Below are 18925 nucleotides of genomic sequence, written 5' to 3' on the forward strand. Positions count from 1 at the left end.
GGATTGATTTTGTACTTTCATTAATTTTGTTTTTATGTTCCTGTAGTCAGTTATTTATTTTATATTTTGTAATTGCTTTTATCTATTGTTTTCTAAATAATCTCCTCAAGCTGTGGAAGAAATATTTCTTTTCTAATTAAAAAAATTTTAATATCTGTAATATTAAAATCACATATCCACTTAGAATGTATTATGCAGTGGTACAAGGTACAGCTCCAAACCCAATTTCTAGCAGATTGTTTTTCCACTTTTCCCAGCAGTTATTTGTTTTTAAATCACAAAAATATAGTTCTTTTCTTTGTAATTTATCTTTTCTAATTGATGGAAAATTGCATATTTAAATTTCATTTGTCTATAATTCTCTTTTTTTCCATCCTGCTCCATTGATCTACTGCTAATTTTAAATGATTGTTAAAAAGATTATTTGATTGTTGCGATATAAAATAATTTGATCTTTGAAAGTGCTATTCTTCCTTCAAAAAGATTATTTGATTGTTGCGATATAAAATAATTTGATCTTTGAAAGTGCTATTCTTCCTTCATTTTTCCTTCTCCATTATTTTACTTTATATTCTATACCTTTCTGTTTTTTCCCACATGAATTTGTAATTATTTTATCAATTTCTATAAAGTATCTCTTCATATTTTGATAGGTTTAGCATTAAAACCATGATTAAAGATCAGGAATGATGTGATCTTGTCATGAACTATAAATATCCCTACAATTTTTTAAGTTCCTTATTTTTTAAAGGGTAATTTGTAATGAAGTCTACGATTATTTTATGTGTTTTGATATAGCTACTTTAAGAAATTTCTAGTACTATATCAAAAAATTGATTAAATAATGGAAGGGACAGTAGATATCTTTGTTTTATTATTTTTTTTTTTTGAGGAAAAAGCTTTTAATATGTTTTCATTGTATTTGATTCTATGTTTTTTTTTTTTTTTTAAGTTGGCTATGTTAAAACAAAAAGGCTACCCTTTGTGGAGTTGTATTTTTTAAATTTAATTTGTACTTTGTGAAAGTCTTTTTCTGCATTTGTTGATACAACATGATTTTGAATGGTTTTGCTTTTAGTTTGGTGAATTTTAAAATTTATTTAAATTTATATATTTTATTTATGTTGAACCATTCTTGCATTTCTGTTTATGATAAATGATTTCTTGTATGAATTACTGACAGGTGTTTTTTTTCCTTTTGGTGGGGGGAACAGGATTTTATTAAATTTTTGAGTCAATGTTCATTAATGATGTTGTTCTATATTTCTTCCATACTTTATTCCTCACTTGGTATTAGGAATAACTGCACCAGAAAATGAGTTTGAATGTTTTCTTAAGTTTTGAGAATAATTTGCATATTAGTGGTACTAATAGCTCTTTAAAAGTTTCATAGAATTCATTTGTGAATATTTCAGGAACAGAAATAATTTTCTTTGGTAATTCTTTTACAGCTAGTTCTTTTTTTTTTAATTTTTTTTTTTTATTTAATAGCCTTTTATTTACAGGATATATACATGGGTAATTTTACAGCATTAACAATTGCCAAACCTCTTGTTCCAATTTTTCACCTCTTACCCCCCCACCCCCTCCCCTAAATGGCAGGATGACCAGTAGATGTTAAATATATTAAAATATAACTTAGATACACAATAAGTATACATGACCAAAACATTATTTTGCTGTACAAAAAGAATCAGACTCTGAATTATTGTACAATTAGCTTGTGAAGGAAATCAAAGATGCAGGTGTGCATAAATATAGGGATTGGGAATTCAATGTAATGGTTTTTAGTCATCTCCCAGAGTTCTTTTTCTGGGTATAGCTAGTTCAGTTCATTACTGCTCCATGAAATGATTTGGTTGATCTCGTTGCTGAGGATGGCCTGATCCATCAGAACTGGTCATCATCTAGTATTGTTGTTGAAGTATATAATGATCTCCTGGTCCTGCTCATTTCACTCAGCATCAGTTCGTGTAAGTCTCTCCAGGCCTTTCTGAATACAGCTAGTTCTAATTCTTTTTCTGAGAATAGATTACTTAGGGTTTTGTTAGAGATGTTACTGTAACTCCAAGACTCTTTTAACTTTGTTGTATTGGGAGCCAGATAGACACTATTATATTGTTGAACATTTAACAAAGGAAACTTTCTCCCTAATACAGCAAGAATATCCAAAAATTATACAGAGGCAGTCTAGATGCAGTCCCCCATCGTTTTATTGTAGAAATGATTTTGGTCAGTCGTTCATCAAGGTTTGGCACATTGCATGGTCTTAAGACCGTCGCTTAACCTAAGCTATAAATCTTTCATCCTAAGATACTGAAAATTACATTTTTATATTTTTAAGAGTAATTATGGCATGTAAATATATTTAAATATTTTGGTATGAAATTCTTTTAATCTTTGAGTCTTCTATTTTTTTTTTTTCAATTTTGAAGAGACCTTAGAGGTCATATATTCCATCCCCTTTTGATATTAGTTTTCCCTTCCATAATATTTCCTATATATGGCCACTCACCTTAAACAATTCCAAAGAGAGAATAGGCTTGCTCATAAAGGCTTCCCCTTCTCTCCTCCTTTTTAAAAGATCAGTTTGTGGAAACTTCTTTCTTTGAACAAAATCATTGTTATCCCTCAGACTTAGAATAGAGTCATGTATTTAAGGTGAAAGGGATCTTAGGTGTCATCTTGTATTGTCCTATCATTTTATATATGTGGTAAGTGAGTCATGAAATTATTTGTCCAAACTCACAAAGAAAATAAATGATGGAACCAAGATTGGATCCCAAATTTTCTTTCTCATGATTCAATGCTGTTCTTTTTTTGTACTGTTCTAACGAATCTAGTTTTACTCTCAAAGATCACACAGAAAAAGTTTGTCTTTTTCCTTATCATCATAAAGATATTGTTAGGGACTATCAAATTCATCAGTGAAATGTGTGTGTGTCCCTTTAACAGAATAATTGGTCCTTGAAAACAAAGACTTTGCTTTTTTGTTTGCATCTATCTTAGTGCTTAGCACTATGCTTTGGGCATAGTAATAAATATTCACTCTCTTGCTCATTTCTAGATCTCTTGGTCTACTAGGTTTTTATAGCAATTTATAGAGGATAACAGTATTTTTCACATAAACCTTTATGTATTTTTGTGTTTTGTTTTTCTTTTGACAATCAAATTTGTTTACTTTAATATGGAGCTTTTAGGTGTTGTTGCTTTTTTAAAACCCCTCACGTCTTAATTTAATTATTTTTGTCAAATATTATTTTTTATTACATAAATATATCATGTCTTTATGGTGGGGGTGATTTATGGGTAGTTCTTTTCTTTAAAAATATATTGTTTTGTGATTGTTAGTTACAGTAACAGATTTTTATTTTTATTCTACTCTATTGTGTGCCCTTTATTATTTCTTTGCAACTCTTTAATATTTTTGAATCATTCTTTATAAACTTAAACATCAATAGAATCAGTTTTCTACCTACTTATATTTAGAAAAATTGCAATATACAAAGTCTCATAATTTCTCATGTTCTCTTAAATATGCACCAGCACTATTTGCCTGTTCTTTTTCATTCACCAGTTCTTCTGATTTCTTTTTTTCTTTTTAATTATCAATTTTTTCATCAAGGTCTTTCCATATTTATTTATGTTTTCCATAGATTTATCTTAATTGCATTATAGAATTCCATTACAATAATGTGCCACAATTTATTTAACGCATATTCTTATTATTAAATGTTTAGATTTCTTCCATTTTTCCCATCACAAACAATATTGCTATAAAAATCTATAAAGAGATAATTCCTTTTTTTTGTTTTTGATTGTATTACCAGGATGGTAATTCAACTATTTTATTCATTACTGAGTCAAAGAGTGTTTTAAAATTTCTGTTGCATACTAACAGATTGCATTCCAAATATATTTCTTTTTTTCCTGTTATTTTTACTACAACTAATCGATCTTATAGTGTCTTTGGGGTTGGAAAGTACTTTGTAAATTTTGTGTGTGTGTGTGTGTGTGTGTGTGTGTGTGTGTGTGTGTGTTTTCTTTTGACTGTTAGATTTCAATTAAGTTCTAGAACTTTAGGGTGTTTTTTGTTTTTTTTTTTTTTGCCCCTCAATTCTGAATCTGATTCTTTTTCTTGGTTAAATACTTTTACTTTGTGGGTGATTTATGGAGAGTTCTTTCATTTAAGAATGTACTGTGATTCCATTGTAATTTTTAGTTACAAAAATATATCTTTAAAATTTTTTTTTCTGCTCTCCAATATTTTCTTATTACTTCATTGCCTGCCTCTCTCTCTCTCTCTCTCTCTCTCTGAAAAATAGTGATTGCCCATGTAATCTTGATAGTAGTAACATTGTTATGATTGTAGATATGATTTATTTTCTTTCTGAACAATGCTAGAAATTTTAATAATTAGTGATAAATATGATTTTTCTTTGCAAGTTAAATCTCATGAAACTAAATAAGGTTCAAAATCTAACTAGATTCACTAATCATGACATTAAATTTCATGTTGCATGCGAAAGTGATTAAGGTTCTAAGAAATAATATTTAAGATAATGTGCTCTTAACTCCAAGTTTTGTACATCTAAATCTCTCCTAAGTAAGTTGAATAGTTTTAGACATGGTATCTGAACTGTGAACTAAAAAGTTCTTTCCATACTAATGTGATATTTGGTTACATTTAGTATACATAGTATCAGTTCTACTTAAATTACCAGGCTATTGTAAGGATTTAATAAAAAGTATGAGCATATGGAAAAACTTTTAAGAATTCTATAAATGTATATTACTGTTTTTGCTACCAGCATTAACAACAATACCACCATCAAAAATATAATAACAATACAAACAACAGGTGGTCATTTTCAGCTTATTCTTGGAAGTACAATGCTAATTTTCACATATCCAAAGCCATTGTTTTCTTCTTTTTTTAATTTCCAGGGTTTAGCAATGTGCCTGATTCATTGAAAGCTCTTAAGTTCTTGTTTACCAACTATAATTAGATAATCAAAAGTTTGGAAGTAACCTTGAGGATGACCTATTCTAAGCCTGAATAAGAATTCCCTCTCCAACATATCCACTGAATTGCTATCCATTCTTTCCTTGAAGTTCTCTAATACTGAGGAAACCAATACATACTGTGGCTATCTTGCTTTCAATTATTTCTATTTATTAGCCAGTTTTTTTCATTATGTCCTCATGCTAATTGTCAGTAAGTGAGAAATTGATGAAGTGTCAAAGGAAGAATGGGTAGAGTGGACGGAGGGATCCTGTAGGAGGTGAGATCTTATTTGACAGTTAACAGAAGGTTATGGTAGGCAGCTGCAGTTTGGCTCCAGGGAGTCTCAGTTTTGTTGTTTTCTGAGCTTCCATGCTGTCTTACTCCTTTTTCAATGTATGTACATAAAGACTCAGAAGGGAATAATCAAGTGGTATGTTTCTTGGGACAAAAATAATAGTAATATTATTTCATGTATGGGAAGAAAATAGGCTATTTCACCTCTTGGATTTTTTATTTGGCATTTGCTGTTTTAGTGAAATTTGATGTCCTCAAAATTAGTACTCTACAAAAACATGTTTATGTCAAAAGTTAAGAAAATTTTAAAACTCTTTTCTTCTTTGTTATTTTCATTCATTTGACAAATGTTAAGTAATAAGTAATTTTAAATGAAGAAAAAAAATATATATATATATATTATACCATGAATGTCTTTTAGGCATAGGTTAGATTTTTAAAAAAAGTATAAAATTTCATATAGTTATAACATTGCCTTATAAATCTGTTTTTTTTAATATAAATTTCTTTTCTCACATTTTAAAAATATTTCATTTATGGTGTTTCCCTTTTGTTTAAAAACAGTTTGGTGTCATCAATGCTACCTTGAATTCACTCCTTTCTTCCAGTTGTAGTCAAGCAAAACAAATCAACACATTGCCTCTGAAATTGTGTATTTGATTTCTGTTTATTTAGTTCTATTCCATCAAATTCTATCAAGCTTTAATATAGTCTAGTATTCCTGCTTATTTTTATATCGCTATTTTGGTGGACTACTACTTAAAAAATAGTCCAGAGTGCCAGCATTCTAAAAGTTTCTGTTTGCTTTGGTTTTATATATGTCAATAGATGTATTGGTGTGATTATTTCAAAATAAGGATTTTTATCTTCTCCCTCATCGTTTCTGTCTTCCTCTTTGTCTGGCTTTCACTTTGTCTTTTGAATCCTCTCTTTTTGACTATCTATCTTTGTGTGTGTGTATGTGTATGTGTGTGTGTGCGAACGCAAATTATGTTTTTATTTCTCTTTTTTTTTCTAATTAGTTTAGGTCATTGAAATTCATAGCAGAATATGAAGGTAATTTGGCCTATTTGTGAAGAAGTTGTATATATATATACACACACACACACATACACACACACACACAATAAAATTTTGGAGTTTTATTTCATTGTTTGCCAGTTCAGGATAAAATACAAATTTTTGCCAAAAGATGTGTGAAACATTGTACTTGGTCAGTGTTATCAAAGTATTTTTACTGGTGCTCTTGTTGGGAACAAATATCCAAGAGTCTAAGAAATAAAACAAACAAATATCTTATATATGCCTAGAATACCAGAGGAAAGAGTTGAGATAGAGTCTCTAAATGGTAATTAACAAATATCATTTTTGAGCAATTGAGACAGAACCTAAACTCATTTCTTCTAAAAGATAAGCTGGCTCTAGTGCATCATGTTATGTTGTAAACATATGTATGTATGTAACACCTCCACTTCCTTCCTTATGAACAATTTTATTAGAGACAGATTTGTAAAAAAATTTCATCACTTGTTAAATTAAGGTGATTTGCTTCTCAGTTGATGTGAACAATGTTCCTTTATGATAAAATGTTGTTCATTCTCAATTCTCTGTATTTTTTTTTTTTAAATCATTATTGTGATTCTTGAGTAATATTGATGGTGCTCTGGGATGTTTTCTTAGGAGCTTATGTTAAAAGAAGTGTATTACTATCCAAATTGGCCCTCGGGTGATAAATAAGTTGTACAGCACTATAAAAGGGAAGGGGAAAGCATATTTAAATGAATCCCCAATTAATTTCTAAAAATGTCACACTAGCATATGTAGCAATACTCTTGGGGAGTCAGTCTTCTTTTCATGGCTAATTACAACCCTACCCTTCTCCATAGTCATTCATGGCTGCCTTTTTTGGTTTTTGTAAGAAAGCACATATGTTGAAAATCTGAAAGTGCGTGCAAATGCAAGTAGATACCCAATTAGCCCCATTTTAGAAGTGCAATTAATATATAGAGTCATGCGGATTTATCTAATTAAGTTCAATTGCAGGTAATGTAATCTGTGAGGAAAGTGATAGTATCTTTTTGCTTTTTATGAAAGTTGAATGAATGGAAATATGTGTGGAAAGTTAGCATTTCCTTTGGTTAAGTTTTTCAAATTCATCTCATTTTCATTTTCTTCATTTTCCTAACTCCATAGAGATGGGTAATAGTAGGAGAACATGGATTGTGTGGATGGATTGTCTGATGCGTAGGTGAGGAAGAGTGGAGGGAGATTTCCTTCATATCATTTCGGTAACATAATTATAGCAACAAAATTGCTTTTAAGTTGCCAAAGTTTTTTACATGTTATCTTATTGGATGCACAACAACCTTGTGAGGTAGAAATTCATGTTATTTTCATCTCCGTTTCATAGATATTTTGAATTAAGAGTCAAAGAAGTTGTGATATGTACATGATTGCATAGCTATAATTTTAGGGAAAGAGTTGGTACACAGGTCTTCATGATTCTAAATGTAATTTGCTAAAATGTTCATCTTTCATGTGTCTATTCTTCCAAGTCAGTATTATTACCATGTAGAAATAAGAGCAAATAGCATTAGAATTCCAAAGGCAGTAATTATTTTAAATATAGTAGCCATTTCTTAGTATTTTTCCTTTATTCTTCCTAAAGGTTAACTGTTAATAACTGCTGGGGGAAAAACAACAAAAATAAAAAGCAGTGCTGCTTGTCAAAATTAACACCTCCATTTTCTACCTTATAACCTCTCTTATTATAGACTGTTAGAGATATAAACAAATATTATTGAGCTTCTCATCTTTTCTGTTCATTTTATAGTAAAGTAACTGGGCCTCCAAAAAAAAAGTGATAATTTAATCTAAGCTTGTCTTAGTGGACATAGAGTTGACATTATCAGTTAAGGAAGACTTTTTATTTTTTGAATTTGTGTGTGTGTGTGTGTGTGTGTGTGTGTGTGTGTGTGTCTACTTGTGTATTAGAAGTAGTGATCATACCAGGTAGTTCTCATAATTGCTCCTTGTTGCTGGTTAAGAATTTTATTTAAAAAAAAAAATGCAAAGAAGCATATATTTTTTTCAAACAAAGAATGGTTTTGATTTCATTAACTTTGCTGCTTATTCCAAAGTAGTGTGGGATAAATTTCATTATTATCCCTGTTCATACCTCATTTTCAATAATAAAAATGACATCCTACTCTTTACCATTTTAATTAAAATGACTTTGTATTGTGTTTCTGACAATTTGCCAATTAAAATGCATTTTTTAAGCCACTGAAAATGCTGCAACACTTGTTTTTGTTTTTGTTCTTCTGGCTTTGGCTATGCATGTTACCTAGGAAACAGCAATTGGGTTGAGTTTTATTTGCTTGGTTGTCAGGTTGTCAGAGTTATGGATAAAGTTCTTAACTGTCGGATTGTGCAAGAATGTCTTGAAGTTGGAGAATATTTCAGCAACATTTCTTTTCATCTCCAGTAAATATATTTTGTAATTTTCAGAGTTGACCTGTTTGAATGGGTTAAAGATTTAGGATAAGCCTGATATCAAGCAGAGCTGAGTTCAAGTCTCTCTTCAGGCACACATTAATTTTTTAGGCCTCAAAGTTTAAAGGGAAGTTACTGAATTTTCATATGTGGAAGTCCTATTGTCAAAGAAGCAGTACATCCACACTCAACTGCATGCTTTCTTCTTTTTCTTAATGCCTTCAAATTAGAGAAATATTATATGATTAAATAAGTAGCTAAATGGCTTAGTAGAGATGGAGTGCTGGGCTTAAGTCAGGAAGATTCATCTTTCTGAGTTTAAATCTGGCCTTAGACATTTAGTAGCTATGTGACCTTTTAGGCTATCCTTTGAATCTGGGGCTATCAGAGATTATAGTCACTGGTTCCTTAATCAGAGGTACCAGGAGTCTATTTGGAGCACTCAGTGGTGTAGTGGAGAGGGTACTGGGCCCAAAGTTAAGAAGACTCATCTTGAATTTAAATCTGGTCTTAGACCCTTAATAGTTGTATGACCCCAGACAGGTCATTTAACCCTATTTGTCTCAGTTCCACATTTAGAAAATGAGCTGGAGAATTAAATTGATTAAATTTTTTTTGTCAAGAAAACTCTATGAGGGGTCATGAAGAATCAAACAGGACTGAAATTACTCCACCACAAAAAATAGGGATTGGTATATCATGCCAAGAATAAAACCAAAGAGAATACTTGCAATGGGGACAACATTATGTGAAATTTTTTTCCTTTGAAAAATAATGGGTATACATATGACATTCCCAGTGTCTTTCTCTGCCAAGGAAGGGTGAAAGCAAGTATCTTAAAAAAAACAAACAAACAGTTGTGATCTTTCTGGAGAGGGTTTTAGATGTCATTTAGAAAAAAGCTTCTTGCAAATATAGGGTTTGTAAAAAAAAAAAAATTGACAACAGTAAAAGATATTAAATATTCTACCATGATTTAATTCTTTATGTAAAAATAAACAAGCACAACTACTGGGCTTATATCTCAAAGAGATCTTAAAGAAGGGAAAGGAACCTGTATGTGCAAGAATGTTTGTGGCAGCCCTCTTTGTAGTGACCAGAAACTGGAAATTGAGTGGATGCCCATCAATTGGACAATGGCTGAATAAATTATGGTATATGAGTTTTATGGAATATTATTGTTCTGTAAGAAATGACCAGCAGGAGGATTTCAGAAAAGCTTGGTGAGACTTACATGAATTGATGCTGAATGAAATGAGCAAGACCAGGAGATCATTATATACACTTCAACAACAATACTATATGATGATCGATTCTTATGAATGTGGCCATCTTCAACAATGAGATGAACCAAATCAGTTCCAATAGAGCAGTAATGAATTGAACCAGCTTCACCCAGCGAAAGAACTCTGGGCAATGAGAGTATGAACCACTACATAGAATTCCCAATCCCTCTATATTTGTCTGCCAGCATTTTTGATTTCCTTCACAGGATAATTGTACACTATTTCAAAGTTTGATTCTTTTTGTACAGCAAAATAATTGTATGGACATGTATACATATATTGTATTTAATATATACTTTAACATATATAACATGTATTGGTCAACCTGCCATCTGGGGGAGGGGGTGGGAAGAGGAAAGGAAAAAATTGTAACAAAAGGTTTTGCAATTACCAATGCTGAAAAATTAGCCATACATATAACTTGTAAATAAAAAGCTATAATAAAAAAAGGAAAAAAATAAATAAGCACATCCATCTCATTAGTATGCAAATTAACTTTCATCTTTAATAAATAGTAAAATTCTGTATACATACACAAATTGTTTCTAAATACATTTCTTTATGATTTCTTATCAGTAAATGTTTGATTTGTAAAACCTATCTCAGGTGAAAAGAGGAAGCCTGATCCAGGACAAACTATCCCTATTTCCTTCCATCCTTTCAATTGAGGTTGAGTGACTTGCCCAGAGTCAAACTAGTAAGTGTTAAATGTCTGAAGCTACATTTGAACTTATGTTTTCCTGAATCTAGGAATGGTCTTAAGTCATTGTGCTGCCTACTTGCCCCTAATTCTTTTCATTTTCCAAAGGAAAAAACTGGAAGCCAAAAAGGTACAATGATTTGTCCAGTGATATAAGCAGTAAATGACAGCTATTCTTATTTCAAATTTAGATTTCTTTCTTTATTGACTAATGTGATTATTTTATTAAATAAATGAATAACTAGCATCGTCACTGATCAGTTCATCCCAAAGTTTCAAAAAATAGATCTAGAGAAGTTTATAAAGTTTCATAGCAATAATGGAGTGTATTTTAGTGATGTCTCTTATCTAACTAAATATATCATCTCAAAGAAGTAACACACTTTTAAAAAATGCATTTTATTGGAGTCTGTGTAACTGGTCTGCAGTCCAACTTAAATTATAAATAATTTATATTCCAGTCCTACATCAGAGTCAAGATAAGTGAGATTTTAATAAAACTAGTAATTTTAAGCATATTTGAGATGAATCCAAGTAGGCATACAAAAAAAAAAGTTTAGAAATCCAAATTGTCCCATTTGTTTTTGCTTTAAAAAGCCATTTATCTGAATTATAGATTTAGTTGCACTTTCATTTTGTTTTTGGGAACATGACCACAAAACTCATTATACTGCCAAAATATATTTTTTAAAAATCTCACTTCCACAAACTTTTTCTTGTCTTCTATCAGATATCTTCTTCATTACCATCACATATAATCTCCAAGTTTTTTCTCACCATGTTTGTATGCCAGATGTATCAAACACAGCTTCTACCTGCATTGTATCCTAAAACAATCCCAAATGCTGCCCAAACCAGAATAAAAGTGAAATGGGAAATATTTAACCAAATATGTAAAAATGCAATACCTCATAAATAATGTGAATGTGTTTTTTTGTTTTTTTTTTAAATTAACCATGTGATTGTCGGGCATTTTTATATATGATTTGGTTGTTCTGTTTGAGTTTGCCACTGCACCATGTTCTAAAAGAACCTAATTTGTTAGCATGAAGCACTGAAAACATTAAAATGCTGTTCCATATCCAGAAAACAGAGAAACAATTTAAAGAATTAGTGGGAAGAAATACTGAAATCCAATAATGATGAAATAATTTTGCTTTATCAAGAAGTTAAGGAAAACATTGATATTTTTACATTGATATAACCTTATGTTTTTTATAATTTGGGGGTAATAAACTATAAGGTATAAACACTTGCTACTGAATGTTTATGAATAGACAATGTATACAAAGTACTTTGCTATAGAATTCAACTGCAAAAAAGAGAAATAAACAAAGAAATGGTGGCTAATATGATATGTTATAGCCTCCTCTTTTCTCCATTCTCTTAAACCTGGACAAATAGACTGTAGGGCCTAGCAGAAGAAGCATGTTTGTTTTGAAAAATAAAACAAAATAATAGTAACCTAGTGCTTAAAAGGCAATTTATAAACAGTATCACCTAAAAAAAGATACAAGAAGGATTTATTTAGCAAATAAAGAGGAAAATGGAATTTGTCTTGATATCAATAAAAGGAATAAAGAAAAGTATATTAATACCTATAAGGTATAGAAAACTATCTCTTTATAAAGTACTATAATTGTTGATGATTAAAGAAATGATTATAAAAATTAAATATATGCAAATTAGAGGTCTGGGTAATGTGATTCTTAGCTTCTTGGGGGAATTAGCTAATGAGCTCACTGAACTGGCACTTAGTTTCAAAAAGGGATAGAGTACCAATTAAATACCAGAGCTGTAGAAAAAGAAAATGGTTATGAAGTGCTAGATTGGCACTATACCAGAAATAGAACTTCAATCTCTAATACAGTTTTAAAGACAAATATTAAAGGCGATTTAATAAGCACCCATGATAGTCTACATGTGATCAATAAGCAATGCACATTCAAGAAAAATAAATCACAATATTCAGATTACAATTGATTGCTTTAAACATTTATTATAGGGCTTTTGAGCCAAAAGGACAAAGTACATAATGTATGACAGATTTGATGCTGGTAGCTACAAAAATGATGGGTAGAAGTAAAATTGACTTGATAAAATTACTATTGAACAGACTAAAAGACAATAAAGCAAAGTTTTTGTTACAAATTTAAAAGTGGTTGTGACCTTGCACTGGCTAAGACTTTTGTATTTAGTCAGGCCCACAAACTCCAACAGAACAGATTTGGGCATGAATTCGTGAATCCCGAGTTGAAATTAAATTTCAAGCCCTTACCAGTTGTGTGGTCCTTAGAAAGTCACTTGACCTTTAACTTTGTTTGCTCATCTGTAAAATTGGGAACATTAATAGCACCTATCTCCCTATGTTGTGGTAAAGATAAAATGAAAAATGAGGATGTTTGTTTTAAAGCATGAAGTGCTCTAAAAATGGTAGCTATTTATTATTAGTTATTCCTTCTCTTCCTCCTCTTTTTGCTTTGTCAGTTGTCTCAGTGAATAAACTTAGCAACACTTATTTGGGGATCTACAAACTTCCATTTTAATTATTCTTCATTTTGATGGAAAAATTTAAACCAATGAAGATATGAAAATACAAAGTATATGAAAAAAATGCCTTCTCTCTAGACTACATTGTACAGATAGATAGGCAGTTGAGTGCATCTTACTGATATATCTGTGTTGGATATTCAATGTAAATAGATAGTAAGTAGAATCCTATATTTTTAAAAAAGAAAGTGTGTGAATAAATTAAGGAAATTCAAATGTCCTTTTAATAAACCCATCATATTCCCTGACACAGGTACTTAAAAAAATAACCTTCTTCTGATAAGTCATGGAATACTGCAATCTTGGGGAGCCATTGAAGTTGAGAATCATGGAGTGGAGGGTTATAGGGCTAACTATATGTAACATGTAACACAAAAGAGGAAGAAGGAGCAGTATAAAAAAAAGTTGTCAACAAAAGAGTAGTAAAAATAAGATGATCAAAGTGAGAGTGACAAGCAATAGATAACTTGCTTACTCCACAAATACTTTTGAAATATCAAGGGAATTTGAGGAAGGCCCCTAGTGTTCCGGATTAATGCTTATAGCGAATTTAATGATGGAGATGGGCTTAATTTGAATGCCTGTAGACAATATTCACCTTGATGAATTCAAAGATGCGTTGGATCTATTATCCTATGATAGGAAAGCAAAAGCATGAATTTTAGAAATGCAACAGACTTGAAGGTACCCAATATAAACTTCTCCTTGTATAGAAAAGGCAGCAGACTTATAGCAGCCAAGTGGTTCTCATTGTATTTAGTATCTGCTCTAGAATTAAAACCACTTCTTTTGACTTAAAGGAAAACCACCAGTTATCAGCACCTGTCCTGTAGAATAGGAACCAATATGACTATCTTTCCTTATGATTGACTCTGCCTTAATAAAAGCAACAAAGAAACAAAACAATCGTCAAATTCAGAGATAATGGGAGATCAACTTGTTCAGATGCTCATTGTTTTAATATTAAATAATAAATATTAAACATTTTGAAAAATTCTAGTTATACTCATAAGTTTGTGGGAGAACATATTTGGTCTATTTAACAGTCAAGATGTGCATATCTGTTATTTAATTCTTTTTTTCTAATTCATGCTACAACTTATTTAACAGACATCTTACCTGAAGAGGCAAATCAATATTTACAGTACATTAGTGCCACAGAGAATTTGAAGTCTTATGATTAGGGTTTATTGCCGTTTTATCTACTCTTCAAAGTAAGCACAGGCATCAAACACCCTTAGCTCTCATCCTAGATTCAGTGACATTGCTCTGCTCCCATGTGTGCTTCTTCCAGAGGTTTAATTATTGAACATTCTTTTCTTTGTATTTTGTTTTAATATTTCAGGGGACATACTTTGGAAATCTATATATTAAATAAACCAAAGGATCATGTTAGTAATATTCAATTAGGGCATTTCTTTAAATCTATTTCTTTTGCCAAAATTGGAGAGAAGCATGGGCTTGTCTAATGCTAAGATTGCTTTAAACTAGAAGTTATTTTTAATTATTATAGAGGACATGAGACTACTGTCATAAATATATTTCACTTGGGCTTCTCTGGCAACAGTGAGCTGGTAAATTATACATAGGTGAGAAGGCTACATCAACTTTTTTCCAGTACAGAAATGGCTTCATTTGTGCAACCTTTTGTTTGAGTGGATAGGAATCTTCAGAATATGTCAGACATAGTTGTGCCTCATGATTCATTTTGTTGATAAGGTCAAGAAATTAAAGGTAATCCTTTAGCTGAGATAGGCTTCCAGTCTGGGCTGAAAAGATATTATACTCTGCTTGGTTACTGGTGCCCATTAGATAGCTGTGGAAAGTTCTGATCCCAATGGAGAGTTTTAAAAGTTTTAATGCTTTCAGTTTTTAGGGTTTGGAGTTGTATTATAGTGTAAGACTGATTCTGGAGGAAGACAGAATCTGGGTTCAAATACTGCCACTGATTCTTATTTTTTTTTCTGATCTTCAAGTTAATTCACAAATTTATAGAATTTGTGGTGTTTTTTTTTTTTAATTCAATTCATTTAACATTTAATTATTTGATGGATATTTTTTGAAAGCCTATTATGTGCCAGATGCTATATTAAGTGCTAGGGATATAAATAATTTCTGGGGATTCAAAATTAAGCATGGGAAATAGTTACCTGTAAAGTTCTCCAAATTCAAACTCCTGCATATAAAAAGGCTTTGTGTAGTTAATTGCTTTACCCAGTAGCCTCCCAGTCATAAGGGAGAGACTAGTAAGGGAATTTAGTGGTTATAGACATTCATATAGAAATTCAGTGGCTGTAGAAATCCATATACAAAGTAAATCCCCACTATAAAATAGCAGCCAAGTGGTTGCCCATATTTGATTGAAAACTACAAGGGAGAACACAAAACTCTTCATTATTCAGCCTGTTTCACTTTTGAATAGAGTTACTTGTTAAGAAGTTTTTTATTGACATCAAGGTTAATAAAACTTCCAATTTACTACTTTAGTTTTACCTTCTTGGTCTTCTCCTTATGTGCATTCTTCATCCCTCTTTTTAGTCAATTCTGAGCCCCATCTCCCATATTCTTTTCTATTTATTACACTATATTGTGTATAATGGGTTCACAATGTGCATTTGTTTTTATTAAAATGACCAGAATTTGGAATCATTTTCATCTTTGTGGCTATTCTACAATTGTTTCCTTTTTGAGGATTATTATTATTATTATTATTATTATTATTATTATTATTGTAATACTGTAGCTATCACTTATTAATGCATTATTGATGAGTGCCAAGGAATTTGTTAATAAGGAGCCTGATTTGGTCTTTTTACATGAAGGCATCTTTTGTAGGCTTGTTTTGGAAATTATAGTTATGTTTAATTTGTGTATGTTATCTATTTGTGTAGATATTCAGTAATTCTGAATTTGGTATGCTACACTATTGCTAGGCACCTTTTCTAATTGAAGCAGAATAATTGTTTTCTAAGCTGCACTGCTTATTCTGCACCCACTTGTGGGCAAGCGAATCCAAGAGAATCATGCCTGCTGTTTGAATTTTTTCCTGGGGCTGAAATCCTATATTAATATGGTCACTTTATTATGCTCTCTGGCTACTGCTTTTGTGGGTACAGCTGTGTCCTTTGTTATTCATATCTCCAGGGGTCTAACCAAGCTTCTGTTTGTTAAAGCTTACCGTTTCTAGGATATGAGGTGCTTTATTCCTCTATTTCTTAGCTGCACAGTAGAGTTCTCAAAGACCCTTTAATATAGAAACAAAGATACTATAACATGTCACTATTGTGGTTGCTCACAGATGAGTTTCGTTTAGAACAACTTATACTATCAGAGAGGAATTAATTTATCTTTTATGACATTTTATTTTTACTAAGGATTCATATTATTCAAAGTATTCAACTTCTGCCTTGAAATATTTAGTGTGATAGAATCTTGTTCAATTCTGCTATCCTATGATTCTTAAAGCATAATTAATACAATTATCCCATTTAAACAAACAAGGAAAAAACAAGCCAGGATAATAATTTACATTTGTAGAACTCATTTCCTTTGAAGAGCCCCAAATGAGCTGAGTTTAGTGATATGTGAAGGCTGTTTATTAAGCTTTTCCCTAAGCTTTTAGTGAAGAAAAGGAAAAAAAGTCCATTAGGCATGCCAAAGTGAATCTTCTATTTTCTCTAAAGCTAATGCAATAAATTGGGTATATCTATATTATATCAATATTCTTTATGTGCATTTTTTAATAAATGTAATTAGGGTTTTTGCAAGTTGATATATTTGTTCTTCTCTTCCCCCCATCTCCCCTCTCCCCCCCCCCATCTCATTGGGTAAACCTCCTCTAAGGTTTTATGATGACAGAATCTACTGATGGGAAGTAATCCAGATCTCTGAGATGATTTGACCATAGTTACAAGGGCAAATTATAGTAGCATACCTTCCATTTGCTACTAACACTTAATTCTGTAATATGATGGCTGTTGCACATATTCACACATATGTTGACATAAAGCACACTTTAAATTTCATTTTTTAAAGGTTGTGCCTCTGTATGTATCACATATGTATGATTTATTGGCTCTGTCAACTCATGCATTGAACTTCTCCTCTGGAAATTTGTTTTGGTGATTATGGTATTTTAACTCCTAGATAACTTCTCAAATGTAAACATGTAATCATTAATTCTTCCCTTATTTGAAATTACTAAAAAAAAAAAAAAAAAAAAATGAGCTCTCCCACCACTTTTCAAGTATGGGTATTATAATTACTTTATGATCAAACTAGTTAATTTCCCAGAATTTCACAACTAGTTTTGAATAAGGAAAATGAATTTGGGGTGGAAATGGGCACACCAACCTTCTGTATAGTTGTGACCATGATTGCAATCTCCATTGGTTGAGATCTCCTTATGCTGATGAAAATGTAGTTCTTCTATAAAAGTTATTTGCATGTCACAAGAAACATTGGTTTTACTAAATTTAATGAACATGAAAGAACAGGTGAAGAAAAAAAATAAGGAAAGGCTCCTTAGTATTGCAACCCTTTAGTAAAACTTTTTAATATCTTAATTTTTATTCATGTATACTTTAAAATAAACTGTACTTTGGTATTAATTTTAAAAGAAAATGTACATATTTATACCTTCAGATATGCCTCTTCATGTACGACGAAGCAGTGACCCTGCATTAATTGGCCTTGCAACCTCTATCAGTGATAATAATTTTTCCTCTGAAGAGCCATCACGGAAAAACCCCACACGCTGGTCCACAACAGCTGGTTTCCTCAAGCAAAACACTTCTGGGAGCCCTAATACTCGTGATAGAAAGGTAAATGCCATATATTTTATTGTGTTAATCAAGCTTTTCTCTTGGATATTCTTATTTGATCTGTGGTTTTAACCTTTGGTTAAGTTCTATTCTCCTTTATTTTCTGCAAAGCCTTTCCACAAAAACAAAAACAAACAAAACAAAACAAAACAAAAAATCCTATTTCATATTATTTAAAAAAATGATTACTTGTAAGTTGAAGCAGTTATCCTATTTTGCATAACTCTTTATTTTGTTTTATTGTTATCTCGGTTCAATTCAGTTGATATTTAGTCCCTACTTTGTATTGAGCATGGAAATTAGAGTAGAGACACAGAGTTGAGTGAAGAAAAATGTCTGCTCTCATGGAGTCAAGTGAAGACCCATACATTGGGAATGATAATGCAGGATTGTTACATTGGAGAGGTGGGAGGCCAACAGCTGTGAAATCTAGAGAGGAAAAAAATACTAAAGGAGAGAATCTGGGGTGTCTTCACAGATGATGTGACATTTGAGTTGGGGTTTAAATGAATTCACTAGGCAAAGATGTTTTGGGAGCTACAAAGAACAATATGAACAAAGATAAAAAAGAGAGAGTACCTAGACAGAGTTCTTTAATATGTCCAGAGCATAGTGAACAGAATAGAATTATATAAAAGGAAAATGGTGCTAGATTGTGGAGGGTTTTAAATGTGAGGGAGAGGAGCTTGAATATTACTTGCTATGTAAACTTTGTGTCTCTTTATAAGTAAAATAATTTACAAGCACATTTTTTTCTTTTCAATATCCC

General features: G+C 31.2%; 1 protein-coding gene and 1 long non-coding RNA gene across 22 annotated transcripts in view; one reads left to right on the forward strand and one right to left on the reverse strand.

Moving 5' to 3' along the window:
- PARD3 (par-3 family cell polarity regulator) overlaps nucleotides 1-18925 on the forward strand; it is a 670322-nt gene that overhangs the window by 282308 nt on the left and 369089 nt on the right. For all 21 annotated transcript variants that reach the window (XM_031939686.1, XM_031939702.1, XM_031939690.1 and 18 more), the window contains exon 4: nucleotides 17978-18156. In XM_031939686.1, the coding sequence (XP_031795546.1) occupies nucleotides 17978-18156 (179 nt within the window). The remainder of the gene's footprint in view (nucleotides 1-17977; nucleotides 18157-18925) is intronic.
- LOC116419449 lies at nucleotides 14258-18057 on the reverse strand. The gene is made up of 4 exons (XR_004229762.1): nucleotides 17972-18057; nucleotides 17687-17802; nucleotides 16512-16577; nucleotides 14258-14696 (listed from the first exon to the last, which is right to left on the reverse strand). It is a non-coding gene; the product is annotated as an uncharacterized LOC116419449 (long non-coding RNA).

Source organism: Sarcophilus harrisii, chromosome 5, assembly GCF_902635505.1.
Source record: "Sarcophilus harrisii chromosome 5, mSarHar1.11, whole genome shotgun sequence".
Taxonomy (NCBI): Eukaryota; Metazoa; Chordata; class Mammalia; order Dasyuromorphia; family Dasyuridae; genus Sarcophilus; species Sarcophilus harrisii.